At 42.1% G+C, this 27,881-nt stretch overlaps 1 protein-coding gene across 5 annotated transcripts; it reads right to left on the bottom strand.

Annotated features, from left to right (window-relative positions):
- Positions 1–4: 4 nt before the first annotated feature.
- dop1a (DOP1 leucine zipper like protein A) lies at positions 5–27,881 on the bottom strand. 5 transcript variants are annotated; one of them, XM_035953256.2, is made up of 39 exons: positions 27,529–27,881; positions 25,699–25,780; positions 25,293–25,488; positions 24,576–24,757; positions 24,303–24,473; positions 22,908–23,097; positions 22,221–22,319; positions 21,704–21,803; positions 20,537–20,646; positions 19,661–19,775; positions 19,398–19,518; positions 18,204–18,323; positions 17,850–17,967; positions 16,304–16,333; positions 15,024–15,290; positions 12,763–13,288; positions 12,261–12,544; positions 12,016–12,168; positions 11,818–11,918; positions 11,379–11,644; positions 9,113–11,243; positions 8,777–8,888; positions 8,317–8,499; positions 6,441–6,566; positions 6,027–6,161; positions 5,636–5,691; positions 5,373–5,477; positions 5,094–5,160; positions 4,749–4,893; positions 4,232–4,311; positions 3,534–3,643; positions 3,174–3,323; positions 2,530–2,591; positions 2,061–2,213; positions 1,613–1,749; positions 1,477–1,532; positions 1,223–1,387; positions 818–947; positions 5–620 (listed from the first exon to the last, which is right to left on the bottom strand). In XM_035953256.2, exons 3-39 carry the CDS (start codon positions 25,428–25,430, stop codon positions 312–314), a joined length of 7,503 nt encoding a protein of 2,500 aa, XP_035809149.2. In that variant the 5' UTR covers positions 25,431–25,488; positions 25,699–25,780; positions 27,529–27,881; the 3' UTR covers positions 5–311. The 5 variants fall into 5 exon arrangements, 4 of the variants coding, with proteins under 4 accessions (XP_035809149.2, XP_023136891.2, XP_023136892.2 ...); XM_023281123.3 differs by lacking the exon at positions 25,699–25,780; XM_023281124.3 differs by lacking the exon at positions 25,699–25,780 and having other exon boundaries at positions 20,537–20,619.

The raw sequence follows: 27,881 nt of genomic DNA, 5'->3' as shown, positions 1-27,881 counted from the left end.
CATGTAACCCTCCCGTTAGAAATCTTTATTTATTAAGTCACATCAATATGGAATGGCACAGCATCTTCACCTTGTCCTGAAGGAATCACATGAAATGTTAAAAGTCATCAAAGCTGCTTCATATATACAAATAAGTAAAATTAAATACAGTAGCTTTTGAAAAGTAAAATAATCATTATAAATACAAAAAAAATGTACAAACTATTTTCCCCCGTTATAATCCCTGTTAATGTTCTTTGATGTACAGATTGAGGTTTTTCACTAGTGTTGATCAGTTATGTGATAATCCTGTCCCTGCCCTTGCTGTATTCTCACGTCTTGATGAGGCCCTCTAGAAAGTCTTTCTCCACCATCTCCTCGATGTTCTGTCGAGCTCGACTCCAGAAGACTTTCTGGCTCTCCAGTTTGTGGCCCTCCTTGTGGCCGGGGAAGGAGGAGTCTGTGTGGTTGTGGGTGTAGGCAGGACCTGAGCGGCTGCTGGCCTTACTGTTGAACACCTGGCTGAGCAGGTTGAAGAAGGGCAGCAGCTGCTCCATGCTGCGGATAACGTAGAGGGTCAGCATTAGGTGGCCCGGCTCCCAGGACAGAGTTCGAGTGGAGCAGTCCTCCTCTGGGTTTTTCTATGAAAGGGAGGGAACAAAAAGTTAATTACTCAAGTAGTAAATTCATTATCCATCCTGCCGGTAAATTAAATGAGGGACAACTTAAGAAAAAGTGTTCTTTCATGAGCGTTTCCCTGAACATGTTCTTTGTTAAACGCAGTCATTTGTCTCCATAATTTAATAACCTTTAGTTAGACAGAAGGAGGGTGAGATACCTTGGCTCGTTTCCTCAGTAGTTTGACCAGTCGGACCACGTAGGGCTTAAACTCTCTCTGATGAGTTCCCTGACGTCTCACTTCCAACCCTGAATCGTCTGAAGCCTCTGGTATGAAGGCCCAGCGGTACCTGTAATGAGGCAGAACTCAATTAGAAAGAACACCATCTACAATATTTAACAAGCCACCAAAGCCTTAGAAAAGTGATATCTGCACACTGCAACCGAGTGATTCTTCTTAAAACTGTTATCACTAACGATCCGTGCTGCGGTCATCCATTGCAAAAAATGTAACACACACACCCGTTTACATTTTTAATCATTATTATTAGTAGTGATTACTTTTTCTCTGACTTAACCCTCTTTCATGCAAAGCCTATTCTGACCCATGTTTGTCTGTACTGACATTTGGAACTGAGGCAGGCTCTCAGGAGGCAGGGCCAGGGCCAGATCCAGGAGCTTGCAGGCAGAGAGATAGAGGTTGAGCCAGCGCTGGCTGTTGTAGGAGGTGGAGAAGCCGTTCCCTCCAGAATAAGTGGTCTCCAAGCCAGCCACAGACGGCCCTGACGTTCTAGAGATGAACACAGAGAATAAATCTTTAAAGGAAGCCAGGAGGGAATTGTTTACTATTTGTGTTTGTTATTTCACCAGATCATGTACCTTGATATGTCCTCGTCTGCTGTTAGCTCCTGCTCCATCAGTAGGAACACCTGAACCTACAGGGAAACCAACGCACAAGCGTATGAATGAGTGTGTGAATGAAGACAGAGTAAGAAAGAGAAAGAGTGAAACTCACCAGCTCAGTGATCATGGTGGGCCACAGAGAGGTGAGGTGCTGAGGAGACATGCGCAGCAGCAGCACTCTGAAGAACAGGAACACCTGAGCATGAAGGATGGGCACCTGAGGCAGACGCAGGCTCTCCACCAGACGCTCTGAACAGACACATGGAACTATCTGATTAACATGGTAACACATGCATGGTGGAATACAGCTAAGAACTTCAGCTGTCAGTATGAATAAGTAATGTAGAGATTTCAGGTGACTAGTATTATCATCTGTTGCTGCCATACTGGAAAACTTCCTAATCTATCAGCAGTTACTGAGCAGAACCTCCACCAACCTTCCCAACACCTGAACTAAGCTTAATCTTCATGCTGATTTCTGTGGTGAACAGTCTTTAAAATTAAAGGTGTTAACTGATGCTGCGTGTCTGTGTGGAATCCTGGCACATGTGTGCGTTTACCTTGTATGTCTGGCAGGTATTTCTGGTACTGGTCGACTTCACTGCTGTAGATGGTAAAAGCCAAGCGTTTGAGCAGCATGGCCCTCTGCTCCAGCTCAGCATCTCTGTTGGTGAACAAACTCAGAGAGCTGCTCTGGGCTACAGCCACCCGGGCTACAGGGAAACACACACAGACATTTTTACTCATCCTGACACAATGCCTACAGATATCACATGGGCATTTTGCATTTGAGTAGGTGACAGACCGAATCTAAGTGGAACTAGCAGTCCACAGTGATCACAGGACTTTGCAGGATGCAGGATTAATTCTGCCTGAGATTAGATACAGAAAGGCTAAAAGACTGAGTGCCCTCTGAGTGTCAGTTCGTAAAGAATATCTGATAAATGGTCTGTGACTGCTCCCACTGCTAATACATCTACACCTAGATAGAAATGAGACTCTATTAAGGAAAGGAATCTAAAAGCTTACTCATGAGGTCTCTGAATGTGGTCTTGTCATGAGTCATCAGGTGGTCAATGATTGCTCTCCAGCTGAAAAATTCAAAAAATATTGTTGCAGCAATAGTCCAGTAACATAAAGAGACAAATTTAAAAAACACAGCCCTCGAGTATCTGGCAAAAATATGAACCAAATTTAGGTGAACTTAATAGAAAACTTTAACAAAATGTACTTATGGTTTGGCCTAAACTGTAGTACAGCACAGTGCCTTTTCAACACAGGGCAGACACCCCTACAGTATACTGTACTGTATGCCCCTTAAAACTGACAGGAAACACATAGTCCTACTTCTTTCCATGTAGATGTATAATATCACATTTTAAAAAATGCATTACTATCCAAGCTTTTCATTTGACAACACTTTATGGTTGAGTTTTTGGCTGTAAATGTGTTGTGGTTAAACAAACAGCCCAGAAAAATGAAGTGAATAAATAAAGGTAGGTACTATAACTGCTCAGAATTTCTTTCCATACAAAACACAATATGTGAATAACTCCAACAGACATGATATTTTTGGAAGTTGAAATAATATGGACCTGTTGTTGGAAAGAAAAAGATGCATCTACAATCTCCTAGTCGGAACTCTAAATCCTCAAGTTTCTTCTCCTACTCACTGGCTGACGCAGGAGGAGTCCATCTGGAAGAAGGTGTGGTCCATGAAGAGGTCGAAGGCCTCCTTCTTCCAGGCCCGCCGAGTGTACTGGTATCCACTCAGACTGCTCAGCAGTTGGATGCAGGCCCGGTAGCTGGGGGCATTATGAGCACTGCCAGGACAGACAGGAAAGAGTGTGCCTTTAACTCATTTTAATACTTGGCAGTTTCAATTAATATCCTCCTAAAATAAAAAAAAAATTCTATTTTTCTATTTACTTGCCATTTTAATATGGTTTACTTTCATAGTTATCTTTTTGGAATGAAAAACCATACATAACATAGTTGTTTGTGTAAAAAAATACCAAGAGGCTCATCCACACCTGTGGTTGCGGAGGTAGGGCACTACATAGTGCATGATATTAACCAGCAGTGGGATGACCTTCTCCTTCTCGTCACTGTAGAACACCATGTCCAACAGATGAGCCAGAACCTGACAAATAAATCAATGTTCATTATGTCTGACTTATATCATGTGGTTTCAGTGAACACGGCAACACTGAGTCCCATTATTAAAAAAGAGATTCATCTTTAAATACTGAGTTATTAAATAACAGTACAACACTACTGCACCAATCTGGAGTTTCCCAAACCGTTCTGCAGCATATATCAATATCCTGCCTTGAATTAACTAACTGATCTATTAGTTACAACATTAGTGAAGCACAGGCAACATCTGTACAGTTAGTCACACACTGAGCTACAACAGCCAAGATGGAAGGAGGTCATCAGCTATTTAAATTGTCCACTTCTTCCACAGCACAACTAAACACGACAGAGGGATTTATTGGTTCAATAATAATGCCTGAGGAGGCAGGGAGGTGGTCATAAATCAGCTCTCAGGAGCTCAGCTGCAGTGTGTTATTGTACTGTATTGTTGTGCTGGAACGCAATAGGCCTAAACATAGCTGGTAAATGTGAGTGACAGCAGCTTTAGACATAATCAAGATGAACAATAAAAATCACTGCAAAACAGCAGTTGAGCAGAAAGGGTTGAGTCACAGACAGATGACTGTTTTACCTCGGCCAGCAGCGTGAGGGCATGAACGCTGTACACTGATGGAGTGAAGCTGGAGGCCTCCATCACTGTGAGCATTAAATCTATAAACACACACCAAACAGCAGATTAGAATACTGCCATGCTGAAGCATCCAAAATGTATTCACATGCTTTTTAAGAGCTGCTAGCATGAGTGAACAGCAGGATCTAAGCGCTCTGCTTTGCATTAGCCACACTTACATTTAGCATCTAAAATTTAGACTGAAACAGGACTTTTTAGTCGAATTGTATTAATACCTGACACTGAAATCAGACAGCTCTCTATTTGTGAATACAAGGTAACAAAATTTGCCATGAATAACTGAGCATGCAGTAAACCATTCATGTTAGCTGCTGAGCCCATAATTTGTCCTAGATAAGGTGAATTTAGTTTCAAACAAGCTTATTTACAACATTATTCAGTGGCACAGCTTTCAGTCTTAGCACTTTTTCCAATGTGCTTATAAGGTTCAAGCAGTAAATGTGTGCAAGCAGCCCACCTTCAACATCAGCTTCGAGGTTGGTACCATCCACAACTATCTGAGGAGAAGCCTTCACCTCCAGGTTTCTCCTCAGCCACGTGGTTTGCTCCAAAGAGGAGCCTGCTATTGTCCCGATGGCCTCCACCACTTTATGGGTCACATCCTGAATAGACAAACACAAATTTAATAAGATGTCATACTCAATGTGATCATTTTACTCTGGTCAACTTTATGAATCTAAAGTAAATTATCATTGAAATTAGCACAATAATCTATGATACACACACAGTATAAATGTAAGACTTAATGGAAACAGTGAAGAGCTGAATAGGAGTCACAGTGGCTTGTAATGTCAGTAAGTACCTGCAGCTCTCGCTGGTCCTTCTTACTCTCCAAATTAGGGTTCTTCAAGATAAATTCATTCAGAACTCTAGAAAAGAAAAATAAAGGAAGACCTGTGTTAAGTAAGTTTAAGGAGTCAACGTGGAAGGTCTAGTAAGGCTGATTTATTCAGACCCACAAGGAATCAAACCTGTTAATATTCATAGACTGACAGCTTTAAGTGTGTATATACAAGCAATTCCCCAACATGCTGGGAGGATAAACATGTCAATGAAGAGGAGAGAAAGAAGAGAAACCAACCCCAGAATGAGAAACTGTCCAGGGGCAGGCAGGCCTAACTGTACTGAGTCCTTCAGCAGCGCCAGCAGAGACGGCCAACTATCAACTAAACTGGAAACAGGGATCCTAAGAGAGAGGTACAATCATAACAGCAAAAACGTTTTACTGGTTATAAGGCTCTGTACAAGTGGGACCTTTGCAGAAAGCAATATTGGTATCTGTGCAGTAAATATTAACAATACGCAGTCTAAATATGTGCTGATGTTGGGAAGCAGTGTACTCACCTCTGGACATAAGCGTAGAAGAATTGCAGCATGCAAACCTCCAATGAGAGGTGCTTCTGTGGAGCAGTGGAAAAATACAGACTTTAATTAAAACAGTCAAAGAACTCATGAAACACACAAAATACAACCGAAGGGACTGAATTCAAAACAATGAAAATATATTTCTGGTAATAGTCCTCATTATTATTAATTAATAAGTGTGTTCCAGTTCTGCTGCTCTAATGCAAAAATTAAAACCCAGTGCTTGTGTTGTGTGACCAGCCAAATCTGTGATGATATTATACACTGGCAGAAAATCTGTCAGCTCTTCACTGTTTTATACTGAGGGAAAAAAATAAAGATGAAATGATTTAAGTTCAGAGACGTGAGCAACAAACACTTGAACACCCACCTTGTCTCTTGCAATGGCAGGCGGCTGTTTCAGGACCTCTTTAACAGTCTGCATTACCGTCTCAGTGCGCATGGCGCTCACCGAACGAACCAGCTCAACCAGCAGCAGCTGCTCTTCACTGGCGATAGGAATCACCTGAAAGACAACTGTAATGAATATCCAATGGGAGAAACTGCACTCAGCCTGAGACATACTGAAGTTTGAAAATCACTAGAAAGCAAAGATAGCAAGGTAGCAAACAGAAATGAGAGATTTTACTTCAGTTTGCTCATATAAATGACTAAACTTTGCTGTTTACTACTACATAGAACATGTAAATAAAAAATGATTTCAGTAGTTTGTAATGCAGGCATCAAGATAATAACAGACATAAACATAGAAATCATGGATGGACTTTTTATTTTTTTAATATACCTTATTTCTGACTGGAGTCTTGACCTGTTTCCTCTCATTCCAAACGTAGGCTATTGCTGCCATGAAATGAGCACCGTGGTTCATGGAGATCGGACCCAGCAGCTCCAGGATCTGCTGACGGAGGTTCTGTAAAACCAATGTCAGCAAGGAAGTGAGATTAGACAGAAAAACGCTATAGCTAACCAGACGAACACTTCATGCAAAAAGTAAATCACAGTTTCACGTCCAACTGTTCTGAGAAGACATTTCATTTTCAGAAATACATTACATCCAAACACCTGCATTTATCAAATTAAGTGACACAAATAAACCGTCAAACAACATTTTATCAACACTGTGCTGCTCTAATGTACAATATAACTGCTTGTCTGAAAGGCGCACGGAACGGACGTTTGCTGCAAAAATAAGTCAGGTAAGTTATTAAGCCTTTAATTATTCCTCCTCCAGGGACACGGACCCCGTAATGATTACAAATTATGCTCAATGCAGAATGAAAATCACCGTATTATCTCAGTAAAAATTCCATTTCCACATTTCCACCCACCTTCAGAAAAAATACACAGAGCTATAATTTGAGGAGAAAAAGTCCTTCACCACCAGTAATGAAACTCTACTGTTTTGATGTGGTCAGTATTTAAATGATTTTTCATGGAGTTATTGAGTCAAACTGGCCACATTCTCAGGTGAGTTCTGGGACTGTTTTCCAATTTCTCTTGTACGCTGCGCACACCAAGTTCATGGGGATTGTAACAGAAAGCGGGATTAGACTGTTATCCAGCTTTCTAACTCAAGAGTTTATCAGCATCAAGCTGGCTCACTTTTAACAATAGTCACTAGTGCTACAAGGCTAACCTGTTCCACATGTTAACAGCCAAACTACTGACCTGTCAGATCACTGAAAACACAGAGCTATGATTCCTGTAGTACCTTCACAGGATACAGGAGTTTACAATAAAGTCATATTTAATAGAGAGCAAGAGATCCTTTAATAGATCAGTTAAATCTGTTTGCCGTTTCAGGCTGTTTATGTGTAACAGAGCTTCAAACAAAACAAGGGAAAATTTATCACACTAAATACCAACATACTGATATATTTTATGTGCGCAAAGATTCTCTCCTTCATAATTCTGACAGTGTCAATGCTTTGATATTCATCTCAAAATAATGAAAGGAGTCTTAACAACAACTGGAAATAAAAGCTAAAACCTCTGTTGCCTTTAATTAAAGGGATGAGGCACCAACAGTTAAATTTTTTGAATTAGAATAAATATTACATATATACTCACTCTACATGTCCCTTATAATCATCCCAGCATCTATTTGAATTCTTAGCCTTATTTCAAATCTAATTTTATTTTCTGGTGTATCTTCACTTTCTAATTACAGCTACACCCTCTGAAATATCACTTAGCCTTTAGTCAAACCACATTTACACATAAGTATCACAACATCATCTCAGCTCATACTAAGTACTTCAGTTATGGTTCTATCGATGTCGCTTTTAATTCACAAAACTGCCTCTTTATAATGATTGTGATTGGAGCTGGGCAGGTAAACCCAGAGTCAACACAGCCATGTGTTAATCAGCCAAATAAAAATAGAATAGGAATAAGCTGAGCTTGCTTCATGGTACAGCTCCCCCTCATTGGGGTATGTCCTAAAAAACAATCGGAACTTATCCCATGTTCTTTTCTGGAGGTGAAAATGGGCACAGCCAGTGTTAGTATCAAAGACACTTTTCTTATTGTTTTTATTAAGTTGTTAGGACATAAGTTCACGTGTTTGAGCAGTTTAACCATGTCGGCTAAATTTGAATTATAATATACTATAGAGTCTTTGATGGAACAGCCATGAACATATGTATTGCCTGATGTACCTTTGTGGAGCCAAGGTTGATGTTGGAAGTGGAGGCAGCAGAGGCAGCAGCTGGCTTCTCGGAACTGTCAGCCTGGTGGAGGACGCTCCACAGCAGGGTGACAGAAGACATGATGGTGTGGAGGATGGACAAGATGCCTGAACGAGCCTCAGCCAGGTGCTTCTGGTCAACACTCACTTGTAACTGAACAGCAGAAGATGCAACAAGATATTCAGTAGTGGTATACTGGTAAGCATAAAGAAATAAAAAAATTAATAATAATAATAATAATAATAATAATAATAATAATAATAATAGTAGTAGAAATCATCCTTAGTAATGTATCAAATAGGGATATGTATGTCTAGAATATAACAAAAGATAAATTCATTTAGAACTGTTTCATATAAGTATGAAAAGGGAGCAAATGTTGACTAAGATTTGAAAAGGTTGTAATAATCTTGGTGCATGCCGCCCTCACCTGGTGGTACTGGGAAGTGGGATCCAGAAGGCAGTAATGGATGATGGCTGTCACCCCCTCCAGCACAGTCAGGATCAGGTCAGGAGGGATGCAGAGAGCCAACCACTGGGGTCTACAAGATACACGGAGAGTATTTCATTTACAGAACACATATTCTTAATTAACATTGTTCAACATTTCAACACAAAAATAGCTAACACATTTAGCATACTTAGAATATCAGGATGAAGAATTGTGTACAAATGAGCAATTTCATCAGTGTCAAGGGTGCCATCTGGTGACCAAGCCTCTACTTGCATTATGTTGCTGGTATAAGATCTATGCAGACATTAATACCTTGTGTCAGATATCCCAGTTTCATAGCGGTACTGCTGGAGAAGATGATCCAGGTTCCTGCACAGCTGCAGAGTGACTGAGGCCACCACCCTCCTCAGCACTCTCCCCATGTAAGGCAGGGTGGCTGTGATGAGTCCGATCCACTGGGGATGCATCTTACATGCATGGTGCTGATGCAGGGCCCTGATCACTGCACACAGGAACATACCCTGTGCTGTGATAGGCTGTCCGTGGAGGTACTGCAGTGATGTCATTGGCTGCTGAGGGTTGACATGTTCCACTTCCCCACCAAGGATCTCAAAACCTGTCCCAGCACTGCCTCCTGTCCCTCCGCCTCCTGCCCCTGATCCGACAGGTCCTCCTTCCCCTCCTTCATCAGCTGGTACCAGGACCCTGTGCTCAAGAACAACTAGACTCTGCAACAGTCTGAGCAGCTGGGATTGAACGGCGCTACAGCTGTCTATCTGGTCCTCTGAGAGGTTGATAACACTGTCCTCTGAGAGACCTTCCTCCACTGTGTTCACGTTGACCCCTGCCACCCGCTGCTCGTGCCATTTCTGGGCGCTGAATATGGAAGAGAGGAGGCAATGAAGAACCACCTTCTGAACTTTGCACTTAGAGAGGACATCGCTGATGAAACTAGCAAAGCCCTTCGCTGAGCCCCCTGTGACTTTGGCTAGCTCACTGAAAAGGAGAGTTAAGACCTCCACACTGGTCAGCTGCATGGCCCGGTTCCCTGCCAAGTCCTGAGAGCCTGCTGACAGATGGGCAGAGTAATAGCTACGTAGGAAGTAGAGACAAAGCGAAATGATGATCTCCAGGTACATGGCACTGCGAAATGAATGGGAATGGGAGTCCTGGGGGATCGGGCAGTAAAAGTCTTTGCCCATGACAGAGACCCTGTGACGGGCTAGGAGGTTTTGGAGCAAAGAGAGCTGTGGAGTGTAGGTGTTGTTGATGCTGGTGGTGGAGATAGCACTTACAAATCCTGAGGGAGCAGCTCTTAGCATGGCTGCGATGGCTGACAGGGCGTGGAGGGTCCGAGAGGAGTCGTACAGCTGAAGGTAGAGCAGGACATGCTGGTAGAGAGGATGGATATTAAAACGAGGAGGTGCAGACGATGATCTGCGTCCTGTGACGGTGACACCTCCGACAGTCCCTCCAGAGCCCCCACTGGGTGAACCAGTGTCACTTTCAATCTCTGATACCTCCCCCTCCCCACAGCTGTACCAGTTCTCTAGATCCAGACTGTCTCCGAAGAAGATACTGGGCGGGCGCAGTTTGTCAGCTTGATTAGCTGCCTTTCTCAGTCTCTCCTCTTCTTTCCTCTTAGTCTTCTTGATCTTAGGCTTTGTCCCTGGAGATTTGTCTGCCAGCCTCTCCATGATCTTCCCTTTAAGGCTGAGCTGGGTGCTGCTATGGCTACGTTTGCGGGCCTGAGGATCGTCCACCTGCAGGTTGTGGTCTGGAGTGGCTGGATCGGAGCTGTCTGGCAATGTGACGATGGAAGGTGATGAACTATGGCGGGTGATGCCCTCTTTGTGCTGCTCCTCTGCTAAAAAATCAGCTGGTGTGACAGAGAGAAACTCCAACGTGCCTCCAGCTAACATCTCTGGCAGAGTCGGGCGATTGGTGCCATGAGGAGGACCACAGTCGAGACGGGGACCAGTGGAGGTATCTGAGGAAGTGCTGTCAGAGTCTGTTTGGGGCCAGTTTTCAGGTGGAGGTGAGATTTCAAGAGAGCCCTCATCTACTAAATTCAGAACTCTGTCGATGAGCTCTTTTATAACACAGGACACAACTTCCTCTAGAGAGTCCTCTGACAAGTCATCTGAGGAACCAGGTTGTCGGTCTGAGCTGTTTCCTGTGCTGTTGACCCCCTCTGGGTCCTCAAAGCTGCCATTTTCCACTGTAGATGAATGAGAACCGCTGGACTCTGAGCTTTGGGCCTCCCCCTGCTGGTCAGCAGGCTGATATTCACCAGCCAGTTGCAGGTTTTCACTGCTCAGGCTAAGTATGGACAGGCTGTCACTCAGGGGGTTGACAGTCAAGCAGAATGGCTCCATGTCACCTATTACCAAGCCTCGGAGCTCCTCCTGTCCAACCCTTTCACCCTGGATCTGACTGAAGTCTAATGAAAAGAAAGAGGTAAAAGGAAAATGTTAACTTAGTGTGTCAACACCGATGCATAAGATGTTATCAACACAAAGAGTCCCCATCATTATCAACAAAATTGAAAAAAACTGAGTGAACAGTCATTTCTCACTGTCTGAGAAGCCAGAGTCTCTGGTGTAGATGGGGTCTGATGGCTCCTGTTCAGGTGGTTCAGGGAAGACCTGGGCCCAGTGCCGCTGTGCCTGTACCCTCTGAATAGAGACTCGGTGGGTCTTGGGGTGGAGCAGCAGGAGGAGGAGAGGTTCGAGCACCCGGGCAATGTCATGTCTCTGAAGGACTTGATTTAACCAAGCGCGACCAACAGCACTGGTACATGGATCCCAATAACTCAGACTGTCTAGCATGATGAAAAGAGATCTGAGGGGCAAGATGACAAGAAGTGAGGAGAGGAGAATAATGAGGATTTAAAAAATGAAGGAAAATTTTGAAGAAATCAAGTAAACGGTCAATAGTGGCACACAACTTCAGTACTGAGGGAGATTTTGAATCAACCAGCTCCATTTTAATGTGCTCATAAGATTTAAACCTACCTGTCAAAGGTGCGACTGAAAGGAGAAGACTTTGTGATGTTCAAATCTCGTGTTAAATGCCAAAGCACAGAGAACTTTATATGGGCCTCCAGTCTTATTCTCTGAAATTTAAAAAAAAAAAAGGTATTTAGTATACACGAAGAGTACTAAAAAAAGTGAGTGGGTGTGCTCTCATGTAATTTTGTCCACTATGCTGACCTTGTCCCTGTGCATGAGTTGCTGGCTGATGACATCCTCACAGATGCTTGAAGAAGGAACCAGGTTGTGGAGCTGGTAGAAGAGTTCCACGCTGCGCTGATGGTGCTGAGGTGTTCCTTCACTCAGTTGGTCCCACAAGATCAGAGCCACATTCTGAGCAAAAGATTGGAGATTAATCAGGGTCACCAGTGTCAAAAAACAAAGACCAACAATAGCTCCGTTGTATCCTGAAATCAGACGTCTACCTTAAAGAAGTCTGTCCTGTCAGCAATGTGCTTCAGGATTCCCTGAGTGAGTGGTGGCCTGATGACCACAGCCACTCGACCCTGGCTGGGGCTCATGGGCTGAGTGGACTCAGAGCCGCCACCAGATGCCACACTCTCAGCGGTCACCATGGCAACTGACTGAGTAAGTCCCACCAGGTCCATGAGCAGGGAGATGGCGACGCCCTGCAAGCTGAAGTCATTGGCAAGGCAGCAGGCATCCATCAGTGTCTGCAGCCACACTGGCAGCCGGACCTGCTCATTATCTAGAGGAAAGCAGGAGGGACAAAAAACAGTAGATATTTATTCTATATATTTATTTTGCACTCAAAAGGTTTATTGTCTTGCATGTATGTATGCCCACGAAGTCTCCTTGTCTCCAGACACTTAAAAGCTCTGCTGATTAAGAACAGCAATAGTCTGCATCCTCTACAGACTTAATGGAAGAGAGATTTCCCTCATTTATTAGTATTTTAATGCTTACCAAACTGCTCCTCCTGTGTGGGTGAGGACTTGAGGTTGCCTTCTGCGATGTAGACAGGGAAGCTGGAGCATTCTAGGAAGAGCTGGCAGGCAGCAGTGAAGGCAGCGACACACTCTCTCTGCACCATCACAGATCCTGGGCAGGACTCCACATGATCACGGTGCTGGGAGCCCTCTAAAACTGGGGGCCCTAACTGCATGATCTCGCCTCTTTGACTTTCAGCTTTGTCCACTTTCCCAGGGATAATGTACAAGGTGATGAGGCGAGAGAGAAACTGCTGGAAGTGCTCCAGGCAGCACTGCATGACTGGTTTGTCCAGAGGCTTGGCCTGACATTGGCCTGAAGAACGACGGCCTGTTTTCAGTGCAGGGTGAGGATGAGTGGTTCGCTCTGTCTCCTCACCGCCGTCTCCTTGGTACTGGACAAAATCTGTGAAGCCGCTTTCAGAGGAGCGACTGCTGGGTGGATTTTCCCCATCCTCAAACACCTCCCCACTGCCAGGAAGCTCCAGAGTGGAAGACAGAATCTATCAAGCAAAGTGCAGACAGCAAAGGAGGAAAAAAAAACAGATGTTGCTCAGTAACTAAAAATACAGGAAGGATTTTATGCATTTCACATTATAATGACACATTATACATCTATTCTTTGCTAGTGTACAAGGCACTGATCACATTTACACTAAATGAGGGAATGTCACAAAACTCTACATACTAACAACAAAAACAAAGGTCCAACAGATAAACCTGAATGGAATGCAATCTTAAAGTTATTAATTACAACGTGTTTTCCCTATCTTTGTTTATAAGTATATAAGGACTGATGCACGACACAATATTTATGGTAGTACTGAATATACAAAACTCCTGCACAATGCTTTAAATGCAACTTGCACAATAAAGTACCTTGATTTGCAGCCCCCCAAAAAAATCCATCTTAAATTGAATCTACCGGCTCTTTCTGTTTTAAACTTTCAGAAAATGCAGCACAGAATAACATACTTTATTCCTATTCCCTACACCAGAACACGGCTGTCATATATTCAGTTAAAACATCTACTTTATTTAACAGCCACTTATTGTGTGCTGAACTATTAGACTGCAACAGTGGAGGTCTCTCATTAGGCAAATGAATGTTGTCACTATGCTGTGTTCTGTACACTGGTCTGTATACAGGGAGGCTGTGTACACAGCTGCTGGCTCTGCCCTGAGGGACGTGTACAGACTCAACTGTACACCAAGGCAGCATCCTGCTGCAGACAGACTGACAGATTTAAGTTCTTACAATTCTTTGTCACAGTCATCCTTAGGGGGCCTGAGGGTTTCCTGGGATACATTTTGATGGAGGCAGCGTGTGCATTCTGGAGCCTGGACTCAGATGGCACGTTAGCTAGAACATTCCCTATATGCCCTGAGGGTGGGGGTGGGGGCGTTATAGTTTTCAGGGGATGTATGCACGATGTTTTCCACTCTGATGGATACGACACACCCTGGAGGCATCTCAGGCTAGTTTACTCCGCTACTTCCTGAGAGAAAAAAGGGCTCAGCTGTTGGGTAACCATCTTCTGTCTTTCTACTTATCCTCTCTACTGCCCCTCACGGGTCTTCCTCAATCCATCCTGCCCCTATCCACCTCCAGGCATGGGACTGACAGACTGAACTTTAAATCATGCCTCACTGGCCTCTTTCACTTAAACAACCAGGTTGTTGGACAGGGACCAGGAGGACCAGGACAGCCAAACGAAGCATTTGTTCTGAACAAGTCTTCAAATGCCTTGTGTCGAGGGAGTGTGGGATGGCAGAGCCACCCAGCCAACGGCAGTAAAGGCCAGGAGGCTGGCAGGCGGCAACAAGAGGCCCTGTTCAGGGACCAGGACACACCATCAGAGCCTAAACTGATGGGTTTTTGGGCAACAACGTGGAGGGGAAGTGGGTCAGATGGGTTAAAAGAGGATTTGATCTGTCTATGGCAGCAACAGGGCCCACGTGTTTTTCAAAAGATTCTGAGGGATCAGAGACAGAACAGAATTATCAGCTGGAAATGCTTTTCAAAGTCAGAGGTTGGCATAGTAGTAGCTTTTGCTTTGGTGCTTGTGAATAGTTGTCATCTCTATCTGATAACTAAGGTGCATAGATACTCTGATCGTGAAATTAGTAGCAGGAAAACGAGACATTAACACTGGCACTTCTTGACTAGTTTCTAGTTCAGATCAAAAATAACATTGGCTTTCACTTTCATGTAACATTTATAACCATTTTCCTCACCCGTTTGTCTTCTGTGTCTCTACTTTTGTCCTTTATTGAGTTGGAGGGGTTGCCAGTGGAGGTGGAGAGGCCCTGGGGCTGGGGGCCTGAGGGCAGGGCAAGTGGGGACACTAGTGGAGGCTGCACTTTACTGAGGATCTTGGAACAGAGTCGAAGGCAGTGGGTGAGCTCCCCGAGGCCGAGAGCCTGCAGGTGACAGGTCAAAGCCGCCACCATCCGCAACAGCAGCTGAGGAAGATGCTCTGTCTGGATTTCTATGTATGTCTCCTAGAAAGGTTGAAAAAGTTTTTGAAAAAGTTGTAAAATGCTGAGTAGAGGAATTAAAAGTGCAATTACTGGGCATGTGGAAGGAGGTCAACATGATACGATGTTATTAAAATTGTTAGCTACACCTGACGCTGATTCTTTAAAATAACTGTAACAGCTTTCTTGATAAAACATTACTAAATATCCTTCCACAGGTAGAACTATCTTATCTTTTCTACATCTGGTTGTCAAAAAGAAAATCTTAACCCCTTAACCACTGCATGTAATCATAACACATATGAACCAATTTTATGTTTTTTTTTTGATACAAATAAGAATTTTCACGTCCCAATTGTAGAGCACTTGGTAAAAGTACACATTTTGGATTTATATTTAGAACTAAGGTGGTTTAAGCACACACTTGCAGCTATTAAACACTATGTGAGACTACTTGTCCAAAGACGTCTCTCATTCTTTATTTTCAGGTAGAAATTAAGTAAAAATGTAATCAAATTTTGTCTTTCACTAACAAAAAATAGTCTTTGTGTACTCAGACCAAATTCAAGTATTTCTAAATAACTTCACCATAAAATATATTGGACTTATGGATCTATATGGAAGTACATTTTACTCAACAAGCAAAGCACATTTTTATGAAACAAAAACAAAACTCAAATGACAAAATAAGCAATAAATCATGGAGTACAAATATGTGAGTACTGCAGTAGTGTGTAACTGCATGCAAGCTAAACAAAAAGACACATACACACTGGGCAGAGATTTCATTTTCACAAGATCCACACCAAACAGCCGGGGTGAGTTTTGACCACATGTAATGACTGTTGTTATCCCTCGGGATCACGTTCTTATTTGACATTACAATATGATAACACGTCACTTGCTCTGAAATGATCACTCAAAGCAGGGAAGGGACAAAGATGGCCTGAGGGATGTTGGCAGGACGTTGCAGAAATGTTATCGTAGCCTCAGTGAAGCAGGGTGAGGTGAAAAAGCAGGAAAGAGCAGTACTTTACCTGGCAGATTACCCTCATGCTTCTAGTAGGCTTCAAGGAGAAAGAGCAGATAGTTGAACAGACAGGAGCAAGCAGAGCACAGGCCACACAACACTTTGCACACACACACACACACACACACACACACACACACACACACACACACACACACACACACACACACACACACACACACACACACACACACACACACACACACACACACACACACACACACACACACACACAACCACCCATACACCCACACACAGACACACACTCACGTACACACAAGCTTTTAGACAGGGTAATAAAAGTGTGGCATTTCCAAACCATTCAGATTGGAAATACAGTTCAGACAAGCATACGGTATCTCTAAGAAGGTGCAAACAATATCTTAGGCAGGGAAATAAACACACAGGCTTTTCAAACCTGTGTAGGGACTGCACACATAGAACACACAAACACAGAAGAGACAGGAGGAACACACACACCCTAACGGTGTCTGTAACATCCCAAGACTGGAACCAGAAATTGAACTGAATGACAAATCTGACAACATGGATGTCAAATTGTAAATGTCTGTGGAAGGTACTTGAAGGAAACATAGATTAAAGAAGGAGGTGTGTGAGTCAAGAGGGAGTGAGAGAATGAGATTGAAAGTCCAAGCTGGGGTGACAAAAGACTGCAGGAGAGGTGAGAAAGGAAGCGGTAGAGAAACCCAAGAGAAAACTGTTGAGAAAACAGAATTCTCTGAAGGAATGGAAATTAAAACCTCCAACAGGAAGAAAGGGTCACCAATGCTGATTAGGGATGTCACAAGAGCCCATGCTTCTGTACCGAGTCTGTACCAAAATTCAGAAAACATGAAGTGGCTGCTGGAGATATCAGGTAACAATAACAACACGTGGAATTGCAGATGCAGCAACACACCTGCTTCTACTGGTAGAAACAGAGCATTTCACAGAAAACACCTGAAACTTATTTTTGCACCTCAAAGACAGCCATTTGATTGTACAGAGACCACAGTGAACAAATGTGACAAGTCATCAAAATATTTGTATCCTTCTACATTATTGCTATTGTTTGTGGGTTTAGACAGTTAACAATTGTTGTTGCAACATTCCAAACACAACATTCACAAAGTGCTATCACTCACAATGTGACCTCAGTGTTGCTGGAGATATTTTTAATAGGAAGGTTGATGTTGAAATGCATTCTTTGATATGTAATTGTTTATGTCATTGAATTTGATGCCTTCAGTAGTATTGGTAGAGACTACCAGATTTCTGGTATTGTGACATTCCCAGTATAGAGACAGAAAATGACAGCAAAGGAAAAATCTGAGCAAGAATACCACTTACAAGAGATAAAGAAACAGAGAGAAAATATTAACAGCGAAAAGAACAGCATGAAAGTGTGACAGGAAATGAACACATAAAAAAGTGTTTCATACAGTTTAATAGTAAAAGATTGTCATAGTGGACCAAAAACAAAGAGAGAAGAAAAAGTCAGAAACAAAGACAGAAAGAAAGACAGAAAGTCAGAAAGAAAGAAAGAGTCTCACCAAGGAAACTATATCCAGTAGAAAATCAACCAGTTGACAGAACTCCACCAATGAGAGCTCAGGAGGATCTAAGCTTCCAGCATGGCGTGATGGACGTGTGCTGCTGGTTACCGTCCTCCTGCAACAGATGAATATTTTACATTGTTGTTAGATTATAATGCAGAGATGGAAAAGTATCCCAGAACACATTAAGCTCCAGCTACCAGAGAGCAGAGCAGTGTTTCAACACAACCATGTACCAAAACAAAAGGAGCAGATTTTTCATCATGTAGAAGAAAAATCCGACATCATTTTTGCATAATTATCATCTTAACGTTTCTGTTAACAGCTTATTGGTAACTTTTATTTACAGACCTGCAGCACTCCTCAAACCAGCGAGCGATGTAGTCCCACATATAGTATGGCTCAAATGAGTTGAACAGGAGATTGGCTGTTTTAATCAGCTCTGCCGTCTTCTTGTTCTCTCGTAGTTTACTAGGAAAGAAAAGAAAATTAGCATCGTGCTATTTATGTTTTTCCATCTCCTCCTGTATAGAACTGGACATGAGGAATGAATTGTGTAAGCAGATACAATTTTTCTCACACCTATCTTTTTGTTTGATTTTTAATCAATTTCTTTTTTTCACTGAACATTATAAAAATGATATTGGACATGTTTGACAGTATTTGTCTCATGTACTATGTTACACAGTGCTCAGCTAATCTGTTCTGACTATTTGTGAACCTAAGAATGACTTGGCATCTGTTTACAAGAGGACTAACATGATGGGATTGTATTATCCCACTGACAAAATTGCTTTTAGTCAAACTGAGGCAGCTGTCACTGTGAAAATAAACCGTAGTTTTGAGTTTATAGATTATTATTTAATTCTATGTAAATTATCAATCATGATTATTGTCTTATATATTTATGCATCTGGTATTTGCCTGCATGTCTTCAGGTTAAAACTAACTACTGCTTGCTGTAATGTGACACGTGTGTGTGTGTGTGTGTGCGTGTGTGCGTGCGTGTGTGCGTGCGTGTGTGTGTGTTAATGAGCAGGGCTAAAAACAGAGAGGCACTTATGGGAAATGGGGCTGCAGACAGTATAAGCTTTTCTGTCAACATAAGGAATGTAGAGTTTGAGTTTCTAATATGGTGAAAAGATTTCTACAAAATGGCAGAATATCATGAATTAAATTAGTTAAAAATGACCCATAGGAAAAAGAGCTGTGGGCTCACTGCTTTACTAAAAAAGTTTCGTTCACTTTTTTCAGAATCTGGACAAACTCTGATATTCTCCATTTTGTACAATATTAAAATTTACCACCAACCAGCCAAGTGTTTTTCGTGTTTTTAAGGTCTTCAGACTTACAGCGGTTTTTCCACAACATCACCAGTCACTGTCCGGCTCTTGCCTGTCTGACCTCCTGCAGCTACTTGCATGGCTTTTAGGGTGGCTTTGCTTCTCTTATGCCAGAGTGACAACCAAATTGTCTTCATGTGGTCCATTTATGCATTATATATCACAAGTCAACACAGAAGGGTGAGCAGTAGACTGGACTGACCTGCTGAGGTGTGTGTGATCTTTGCTGAATGGATTCTGGTTTTGGAGGTCCAACTCTGTTCGGCACTGTGTGTGAAGAGTCCGAAACACCTCGATCAGAACATCTTCCAGGATGGCTGGCCCTGGAGAGACACAGTGTGGGTTAGAGTATGTGGGAAGCACAGAGAACAAATTCAGTTTTTGGAACAGGCTGCTTGTATAACACATTCTGTATTTACAACACTAACTAGACTGTTGGTGTCAACACAGTGACACACTGATTACCAAGTTCTGGTTTGTCCAGCAGACTGATCAGGATGCGAAATGGCTTAAGGTCATGCATGAGAATGCTCTCCTCTTCTCCACCTCGGGCTTTGCCCTGCAAGATCCCCACCATCGCCTGAAAACACAACAAGACAAGACACACATACACACACTTCTGTTACAGTAAGATCAGAAAATATCTGTTAACTCCAGAGTCACTTGTAACACGGTGGAGTGCACACTCCTTTGAATTTCATTTAGTTTTTTTTTTATTTGGCAGAGGTAATTTCATATTTGCATTGATGCCCTTTCATTTATTCCTTTTTTGTGTGTGTTTCACGCTTCGTCTGCCACATAATTGGCTGAACCATAGAACAGACGGTCCCCGTAGTACCAACCTTCTCCCTATGGAGGGAGCTCCAATAACTGTCTCTGAGCAAATGACAGAGGAGCCAAAAAACAAACCACAAAAAATATTTCAAAAACAAAACTTCTCCTCCTGGCAATTCACTGCACCCACTGTTCCAACCCCTGGAGTACCACAATGTTTCATGTGTCAGGAAGGCCGGAGACACATTACACAAGAACTGAGAATTGTATTCAAAGCAAAGGCTGATGGGAATAAGAGCAGGACATACAGTATATGCAAACCCCGGAGAGGAGGTGTGATAGGACAAGGATTAAAGAGGATGAATGAACTGTGGAGCAGGAAAAGACAGAAAAGATCTGCCAAATTTAGAATGACCTCCAACCAACACACACACACACTTCCCCACACCAAACGTACGTGTCCAGCCTCAACAGACATCAGTTGGGAATTATTTTTGAAGCCAATTTTACACATAAGAAACTATTTTTCATGGGTGACCTGAATATGCAATTAGCTTGAAACCTCACCTGGACCAGCATGTCCTTAGAGAAAGTGTTGAAGTAGTGGCTAGCGTGCTCCTCTGGGTTGCTCTGTCGAGTGCTGCGGGGGCCTATTATCACCCCATTGTTGTCAAAGCCTTTAAAGAACAGAAAGACACAGTTAGAATCACTTAAACACTCAAAGGTACATGTAGCATTCTGAAGCACAAAGAATGAAGGGAAAGCAAATGGAGGTTGAATCTCTGCTGAGATGAACAATCTGTGTGATTTGGCAATGCTGTATAGACGACACATTTTACAGTTCATCCTGTTTTTCCTTCTTTTAAAACTCAAAATGGCTTTTGCCAGCAATCCCAATATATCAATCATGGCACAGTTAAATGAGTAAAAAATGTCAGTAAAATGTTTTGGACTGCTTCATGCTACAGAAGCCTGACCAAATTAAACTGAGCCTCCGATATCATTGAATAGTTAAATAAAATATCAACTAAATTATAGGTAGTACTGAGACCATTCACACCACAACGCATCATTGATTGGGGAAGGAAAACTCTACCTGGCTTAATATTGACTTTTAGATGAATTTATAAAAACACTGAACTGAGTACCTCAACTGAAGACCCTGACCTGATTAGTTCCTTATCCATTTTGATGATCTAGAAATGTGAGCCTGATTCATTCAGTGTCCATCTCTTAGCCATGCTGATACTTACCAGTGTTTTCGCCCGCAGTTAGTTGCAAACAAGAGAAAATAAAGTAAGACAATGACCAAAGCAGACACAAGTCTCTGGCATCTTGATCAAAAGAACTGAAAAAAATTGACAACAGGAATGACGTATACATATCTAGTGTGCATGCAGTCACAAAACAGAGCAATGTGTTTGTAAAGCTTTGCATATCAGGGTTCCTGTGACGGTACATTTAAAATGTCTATAAGTCTTGATATATTTAGTCAAAGTGACTTTGAGATCTTTAAATAATTTTGCTAAAGTAGTGACAAACAACAATTAAATGAATAAGTAAAGTAAGCAATTCCTGAGACACTTGTAATTTCCCAAATGCAAATTCTGTTAATTCCTTTGAAGGAAAACTTGGAAAGTACCCCTCTGTTTCTACAATATTCCACAAATTATATGATGAGGAAGAACTCTGATACATCAGTGTCAGTAGTGTGTCTGTGTGTGTGTTTCGCACCCAGCAGCCAGGCGTAGAGTCTGCGGTTGAGCGACATGTCTCTTCTTAAAACCACATGCAAAGCTGCTGACAGGATCCGGATCATGTCAGGACGGGTCGCCTGAACACAAGAGACCAGAACATTTGTGACTGTGATTGTGTCTGTGTCCCTTTCACACATATGCATACAAACACACAAGCACACACTAGCAGACAGATTGTGGGGGGAGGCCTACAGATATCAAATAGGAGCTGTGTCGCAGACCTGACAGGTCCAGAAATATTTTGAGGGGAAGGATTTAACAAACAGACAGCGTGAGTCACCAAGCTGGCAGCTAAAGAGGCCTCATAATGATCACACACATGCATATATATATATATATATATATATATATATATATATATATATATATATATATATATATATATATATATCAGAGGTTCCTAAATATTTTGGTCTAAAGACTAGTACACACATGAACCGTTGTCATAAACTATACACCACTTATACACAGATTCAGCCAAACTTCACACACACCTGGCTCATATGGAAGGGGAAGCAGAAGAGGATCAGGTCCAGGGTGCTTCTCTGCACCAAAACACTGGAGTCCTGGACTGAAGTACTGACTGCCTCCACCTGGTGACAACAGAAACACATTATTAATTAGAGCAGTAAATCTACATAAAACATGACACTGACAACCCACTCAGACCAATGCAATGACTAACTAAACCTGTGCTGGCAGTAGATCTGATTGGTTCAACACACATCACGCTACCTTGGTTAAAGACGTGTCAAACACTACTTCAGTAAACATGACTTTAATTTAGGTTTATTGACATTTAAACATTTCATCTGAGGAGGTGCTGAGCTGAATGCATTCTTAAGATTTATCTTAGCAAAAGACAATTTCATATACTTTAAGGGAGGAAGATGTTGTTTATTTAGCTTTTCTGTATAAAACAAGGCTTTAGTTTTGATTTCTTAAACAGTTTTTAATTGCGTGCTGAGACTAATGTCAATTACAGAAACTCAAAAATTTGCACTGCTGCTGTGTAGCAATACATCAGCAATAATTTTGCAAGAATGTAGTGCAGTATACTTTTAAAATGAGCACTCTCACTGAAAATGTCAGGAGTTTAATTTTATTATTAGCTGAAGGGCACGCAATGCTCATACCAAGTAATGTCATGCAGACATTTAGAGGGATTTTCTGTTATGTACCATGAGCTCGATGTCACTGCCCATGACGTAGAGTTGGTCTTCCATGGAGAGCTTGCGGTTGAGGTGCAGCAAAACAAAGGACACCCCAGGAAGACGCACAGCGGGGCTGGTCAGGATGCTGCCCCACAAGGCACTGTAGAAGGCCGACTGCTCCACGGCTGCAGCTACCTTCTCCAACAAGGTGTTGGTTCTGTGTGAAACACAGAAAGGACACATTTACCAACTTTAGGAGTTACACACCAGCATTCACCGGCAACCACACTGGCACTGCAAATGATGCAGTACACAAAACAAAGGTTTACTCTCAGTCAGAACTATAATTTAAATGATAAATTGCTGTGGTTTATGATTCATCATTTAATCCGTGACTATTTGACACAATCGATCAAAAGTCAAGAGCAGTAAAATTAGGACCATGTAGTTTGGCTGCTGAATGCACAACAGCCAAACTATTAAAAATGTTATTGGAAGTATTGGTCCAAGAAGGTAAAATCAACTTCTCAGAATAGCTTTTAGGACATGATGAAACCTAAATGTCCTCCAAGTGAAATTTAATTGTTGAAACTGTAAAAAGTAACAGGAAATGGGCATTAGGGGGTAGTAAAAATGATACAACTTCCTGGTAATGCCATCTGACAGAAGCAAAATCAGGTCAGTATTACATATACAAGTATCAAACCCTTAAGAAGTGAAAATAATATAAACATAAATGAGATACAAGACAATAACATACATACTGACACACAGAAAATGTTTTTCAAATCAGCTATTTTCACGTAAAAGCATAAAAAACAAAGGTCTATTTAATAATATTAACTACATGTGGTTTCAATAACTGAGACACATCAATTAAATGAAGACATATTTGATGTCTTTAATCAGCTGTGCTTTTCCTATTAAAACAAGTTCAACAGTCCACTACGTAGAAGTCCTATGATGGAATTCTCCTGTCAGCCAGTTGTGAAAGCATAATATAACTGAAACTACAGCGCCATCTAGGGTCATCTTCAGGTGGGAGGAATAATTTTCCAAATGTCCGAGATGTCATTCATAATTAGATGTACAAACAACTGCATGAGTGAATCAGCTAAATAAATGAATAATGTGCTTCCAGTCTCCAGTCTGGTTAGCTGCCCTCTAGCACTTGTGGATGTTTTTCAGTGGATTGTTCTCATGATCATCTCAAGAACAGAAAGTTTGAAAAGTCCACGCAGAGACAGAAGTCTGAGGTTATTTTCATTCTAAAATATTAATCTCGCAGTGACTCATATATCTCATGTATCATTCATACTGCAATCAATTCCTTTCCATATTAGACAATAAAATGCTTTTCCTAATGGCCTATCCCAGTAGTTATCTGTGCAGTGTTTTCATTTCCATTCCTGCTCTTCTTACCTGTCGTAGTATTCAGAACCCTCCTCCAGACCGGGCAGGACTCCAGTCAGCAGCCCCTGTAGACCTGGTTTCAGAGTCTTTCCCAGGGGCAAATAGTAGGTCTCATAGAGCCCCAGCAGCACAGGCTTCACAGACATGGCGGCATTGGAGAGTAAAGGGAAGAGCCCAGAGCTGCAATGATGAGAAAGACATGGTTGATGTTGAATTCTAACATTTAAGACACCTTTGACGAGCTTAAGTTGCAGGCTCTTGAACCTGGTGGTGCAGTGTTACCTGTAAAGAAAGAGGTCTTTGGCCAGCCTCTTGGGTCCAATGATCTTAAAGATGATCTCATAGGTCTCCAAGGCCTTGCGGTGGACGCCACTGGGCAGGGCAGGGTGGAGGCATTGGGCCAGCCGTTTGCCTATCGTCAGCTTCTTGGGAACCACTTGGTATTTTGCATTGTTCTGCAAAACCTGAGACAGGATGCAAACGTTGGGATGCAGACAGATGCTATAACAACTAGAATGTTGTTCTGTATAATTCATACAAGCAATATGATTAAAATAGATGCTTTTGCATATATAGTGATGAAAAAGTTGCATCGCTGTTATTTTAAACTTATGTAATTTGACCACATACCTGCAAAGTATTAAATGCCATTATAATATGTACAAGTCAATTAAGGCAAGGCAAGTTTATCTGTATAGCACCCTTCATCTCCAAGACAATTCAAAGTGCTTTACATAAAACATTAAGAGCATTACAGTGAGGTGCAGGTAGTTAAACCATATCGTGCAGATTTCATGCATAGTCGCATGAGAAAAGAAATGTTTTTAACCTGGATTTTAAAGTGTCTACATTTGGTGAAAGTTTAATCTCAAAGTGAATCACTGTCTCAAATTATAAACCAATTACATTTGTATGTTCTAGTTGTATGCATTCAGTCTATATATAAATTAACAATAAAACTGTAACTGTAAGTGAAGCTGTGGGCTGTGTGATTCTTACCTTGTTGAGTTTGCCCAGTGCAGAGATAAGGTCTGCCCACTCACTGGAGTACTCAAAGTTCTTGAGGGCTTTGTCCACAGCTGCCACATAGTTCCTGTACTTGGAGTCACTGAGCAGCTCCACTTCCTCTGCATTCATTCTCCTGGGTGGTTATTGAGCTAATGTACGACACCAGCCACGCATAAGTACATCACACCTGCAGCACAGAAAACAGAGGAGAAAAGAGATCAAAAATTAACAGAGATCCCGAGCACACTTTAGCTCATGACATCTGTTTATTATCTTCACGTAGAACCTTGAACCAAAGAGCCTGAGCCTATGATTCAAAACCAGCCTGGATCTGAGCCATTTTAGTAGAGCCAGTCATAAATCGGCAGGAGCAAAGTCTGACGTGAGTATCCATTACCATATATATTTCATGTGTTTGGGAATGAAACAAGACATCCAATGCAATGAATCATAGAAAGTCTTCCTCCTCCCTCAGCAATCTGCAAAGTTTGGAGAAGAAGAAGAGTCACTCCTACAATGCAATCTTTCAAGATAACATTTTAAAGGAATGATGTTCCAGCCAGCATATGTCTACAGTCAGGGAGCAGAAGAGGAACGAGTCTGTCTGGGATTTATAGATGATAGCCTCAGCATGAAATGGGTTCTTGTTGGCACGCGGTGTTGTTGAGTCTACATGGGTGACAAGAGGCTTTGTTAGATCTGCTCCCTGGACGACACAGTGGCATCCAGGCTGACATACTACAGCTGAATCAATGAATACTATTAGACGGGCTACATTTCTTTCCTTCGTATATGTTATTTCATATGTAGTTTAGCTTACTGGTATGTGCAACATAACTTTTACAGAGTTAGTGTGAAAACCTAATACCCTAAAAACATTTACCCTTTATTACTACACTGTCATAGTACCCACATTGTGAGACTTTTTCACATTACTGATCACAGAATACATTCATTAAACTACAAAAATTATTTCAATTACCTCAGTGATTTCTGAAATATTTTGAGATCCCATTTTTAGTGCGACTTAACATTGTTCACTACGAAGACTATCAAACAGAAAACTCAGCGCTTGATTTTCAACCCATCAGAACTAGATTGTGGCAAACATTTTGTATAAAGCTTCATTTTTATTTTGATAATTGTGATCCAGATGGGCACTCAGCCTGACATTTTGCAGATTCAAAAATAACTTGCCATCTCCTTGTGGTGGACAAACCATGTAACAGCAACACTGGTTCTAAATTACTTCAAATATCCTGCTATTATTATTGGCTTTTATATACACTGACGGGGATAACACTGTAATAAGCTCATATTGTCACACACAAACAGGTTGGACCAAGTTATTAGTGTAGCTCTGACACAAATATTAAAATCTCCTGCTTGGTACCACGTTCATTTTTTATCACACAGGCTTTTCTTTTTGTGGTTTAATGTCAAATTAATACTTCATCAACCCTGGGTAACACGTCTGGACACAAATAATAGCAGAGTGACTGATTTCAGAGAAAAAAGTGGATACTAAGCCAGTTTAGCATCACATTAGGAGCTACCTGTATTATCTGGGGATCAAATGTAAGCTGTGCTCTATCAGATTCAACCACAGACTTTTCCTGCTCATACATTCTGACTTGTCAGAGCATGAAGGGTGATACTAATAACGCCAATGGTGACAATTTAAGTGTTTTGGAAAACCATATGAGCCATTACTAACTGATGTCATTAGTCACACCTGCGCTTGTTCTGCTGTCATGTCAAAATGACAGCCGTGAAAACAGTCTGTGGCAGATCAATAGACGTCTCCAGGCGTGTTTTCCAAACGGTTTGAGAAGCAGAAACTTTCACTTAGACTGAGGCGGTTCTGTGGTAGAGAATTCAGAAGAAGCTAGCTTGTGTCAGCAGATACTCTGCTCCCTGAGACACAAACTTTATGTCAAAAACAACAACAACAACAGTACTATCTCAACTGCCTCATGTACTTCCTGTACTACAACTGTACCTAAACGTTCGCTGGAGGAAAATATATAGTCCTAACATCATTATTTACACACCATTAAATACGAAACACCCCCGAAAATACTGCGTTCCCACTGCTGTGGTGTTCGGGGCAGACAGGTGACAGTTCCAGTAGCTAACTGCCCCCCTGTCCCTAGCTAGGTGAGGTTATTACAGCGAACGCAGGCTCACGAACGTCAGAATCCGAGCACACATTAAAAAACCTTACCGTTCGGATATAGGCGAGCTACTGTCATTCAATCATGTATCCGATTCGATGAGTGAAAACGACCGACACCGTCAACAGCAGGACTCTACGGCTAGCTGGTTATTAGCAGGCTGTTTAAACGACGGGCCCGGCTCCGGTGTCTGCCGCTCGGGAACGGAAGGTCCTCTGGCAGGAAGGTTCTGGAAGCAGACACCTGATAACCATACTCTACATGTTCAGTTTCATCCCAGTATTGTTCCGCTGTGGATAAATTAACAGCGGTGAGCGCATCAGTTGCTCCCAGCGCCAGAGACACAGAAATAAACGGCTGACAGCTCCCAGACTGACTGCAGATGAGTCGGACGTCTTCCGGT

This window comes from Amphiprion ocellaris, chromosome 9 (genome assembly GCF_022539595.1).
Source record: "Amphiprion ocellaris isolate individual 3 ecotype Okinawa chromosome 9, ASM2253959v1, whole genome shotgun sequence".
NCBI lineage: Eukaryota > Metazoa > Chordata > Actinopteri > Pomacentridae > Amphiprion > Amphiprion ocellaris.
This window is presented reverse-complemented; position numbering and strand designations above follow the sequence as displayed.

Coding starts and splice junctions, on each gene's coding strand:
- dop1a (XM_035953256.2), bottom strand. CDS start 25,430: ATGAATGCAGAGGAAGTGGAGCTGCTCAGTGACTCCAAGTACAGGAAC. Junction 6,567..8,316: donor TCAACCTTGGCTCCACAAAG/GTACATCAGGCA, acceptor TTGGTTTTACAG/AACCTCCGTCAGCAGATCCT. Junction 5,161..5,372: donor GGACAGTTTCTCATTCTGGG/GTTGGTTTCTCT, acceptor TTTCTTTTCTAG/AGTTCTGAATGAATTTATCT.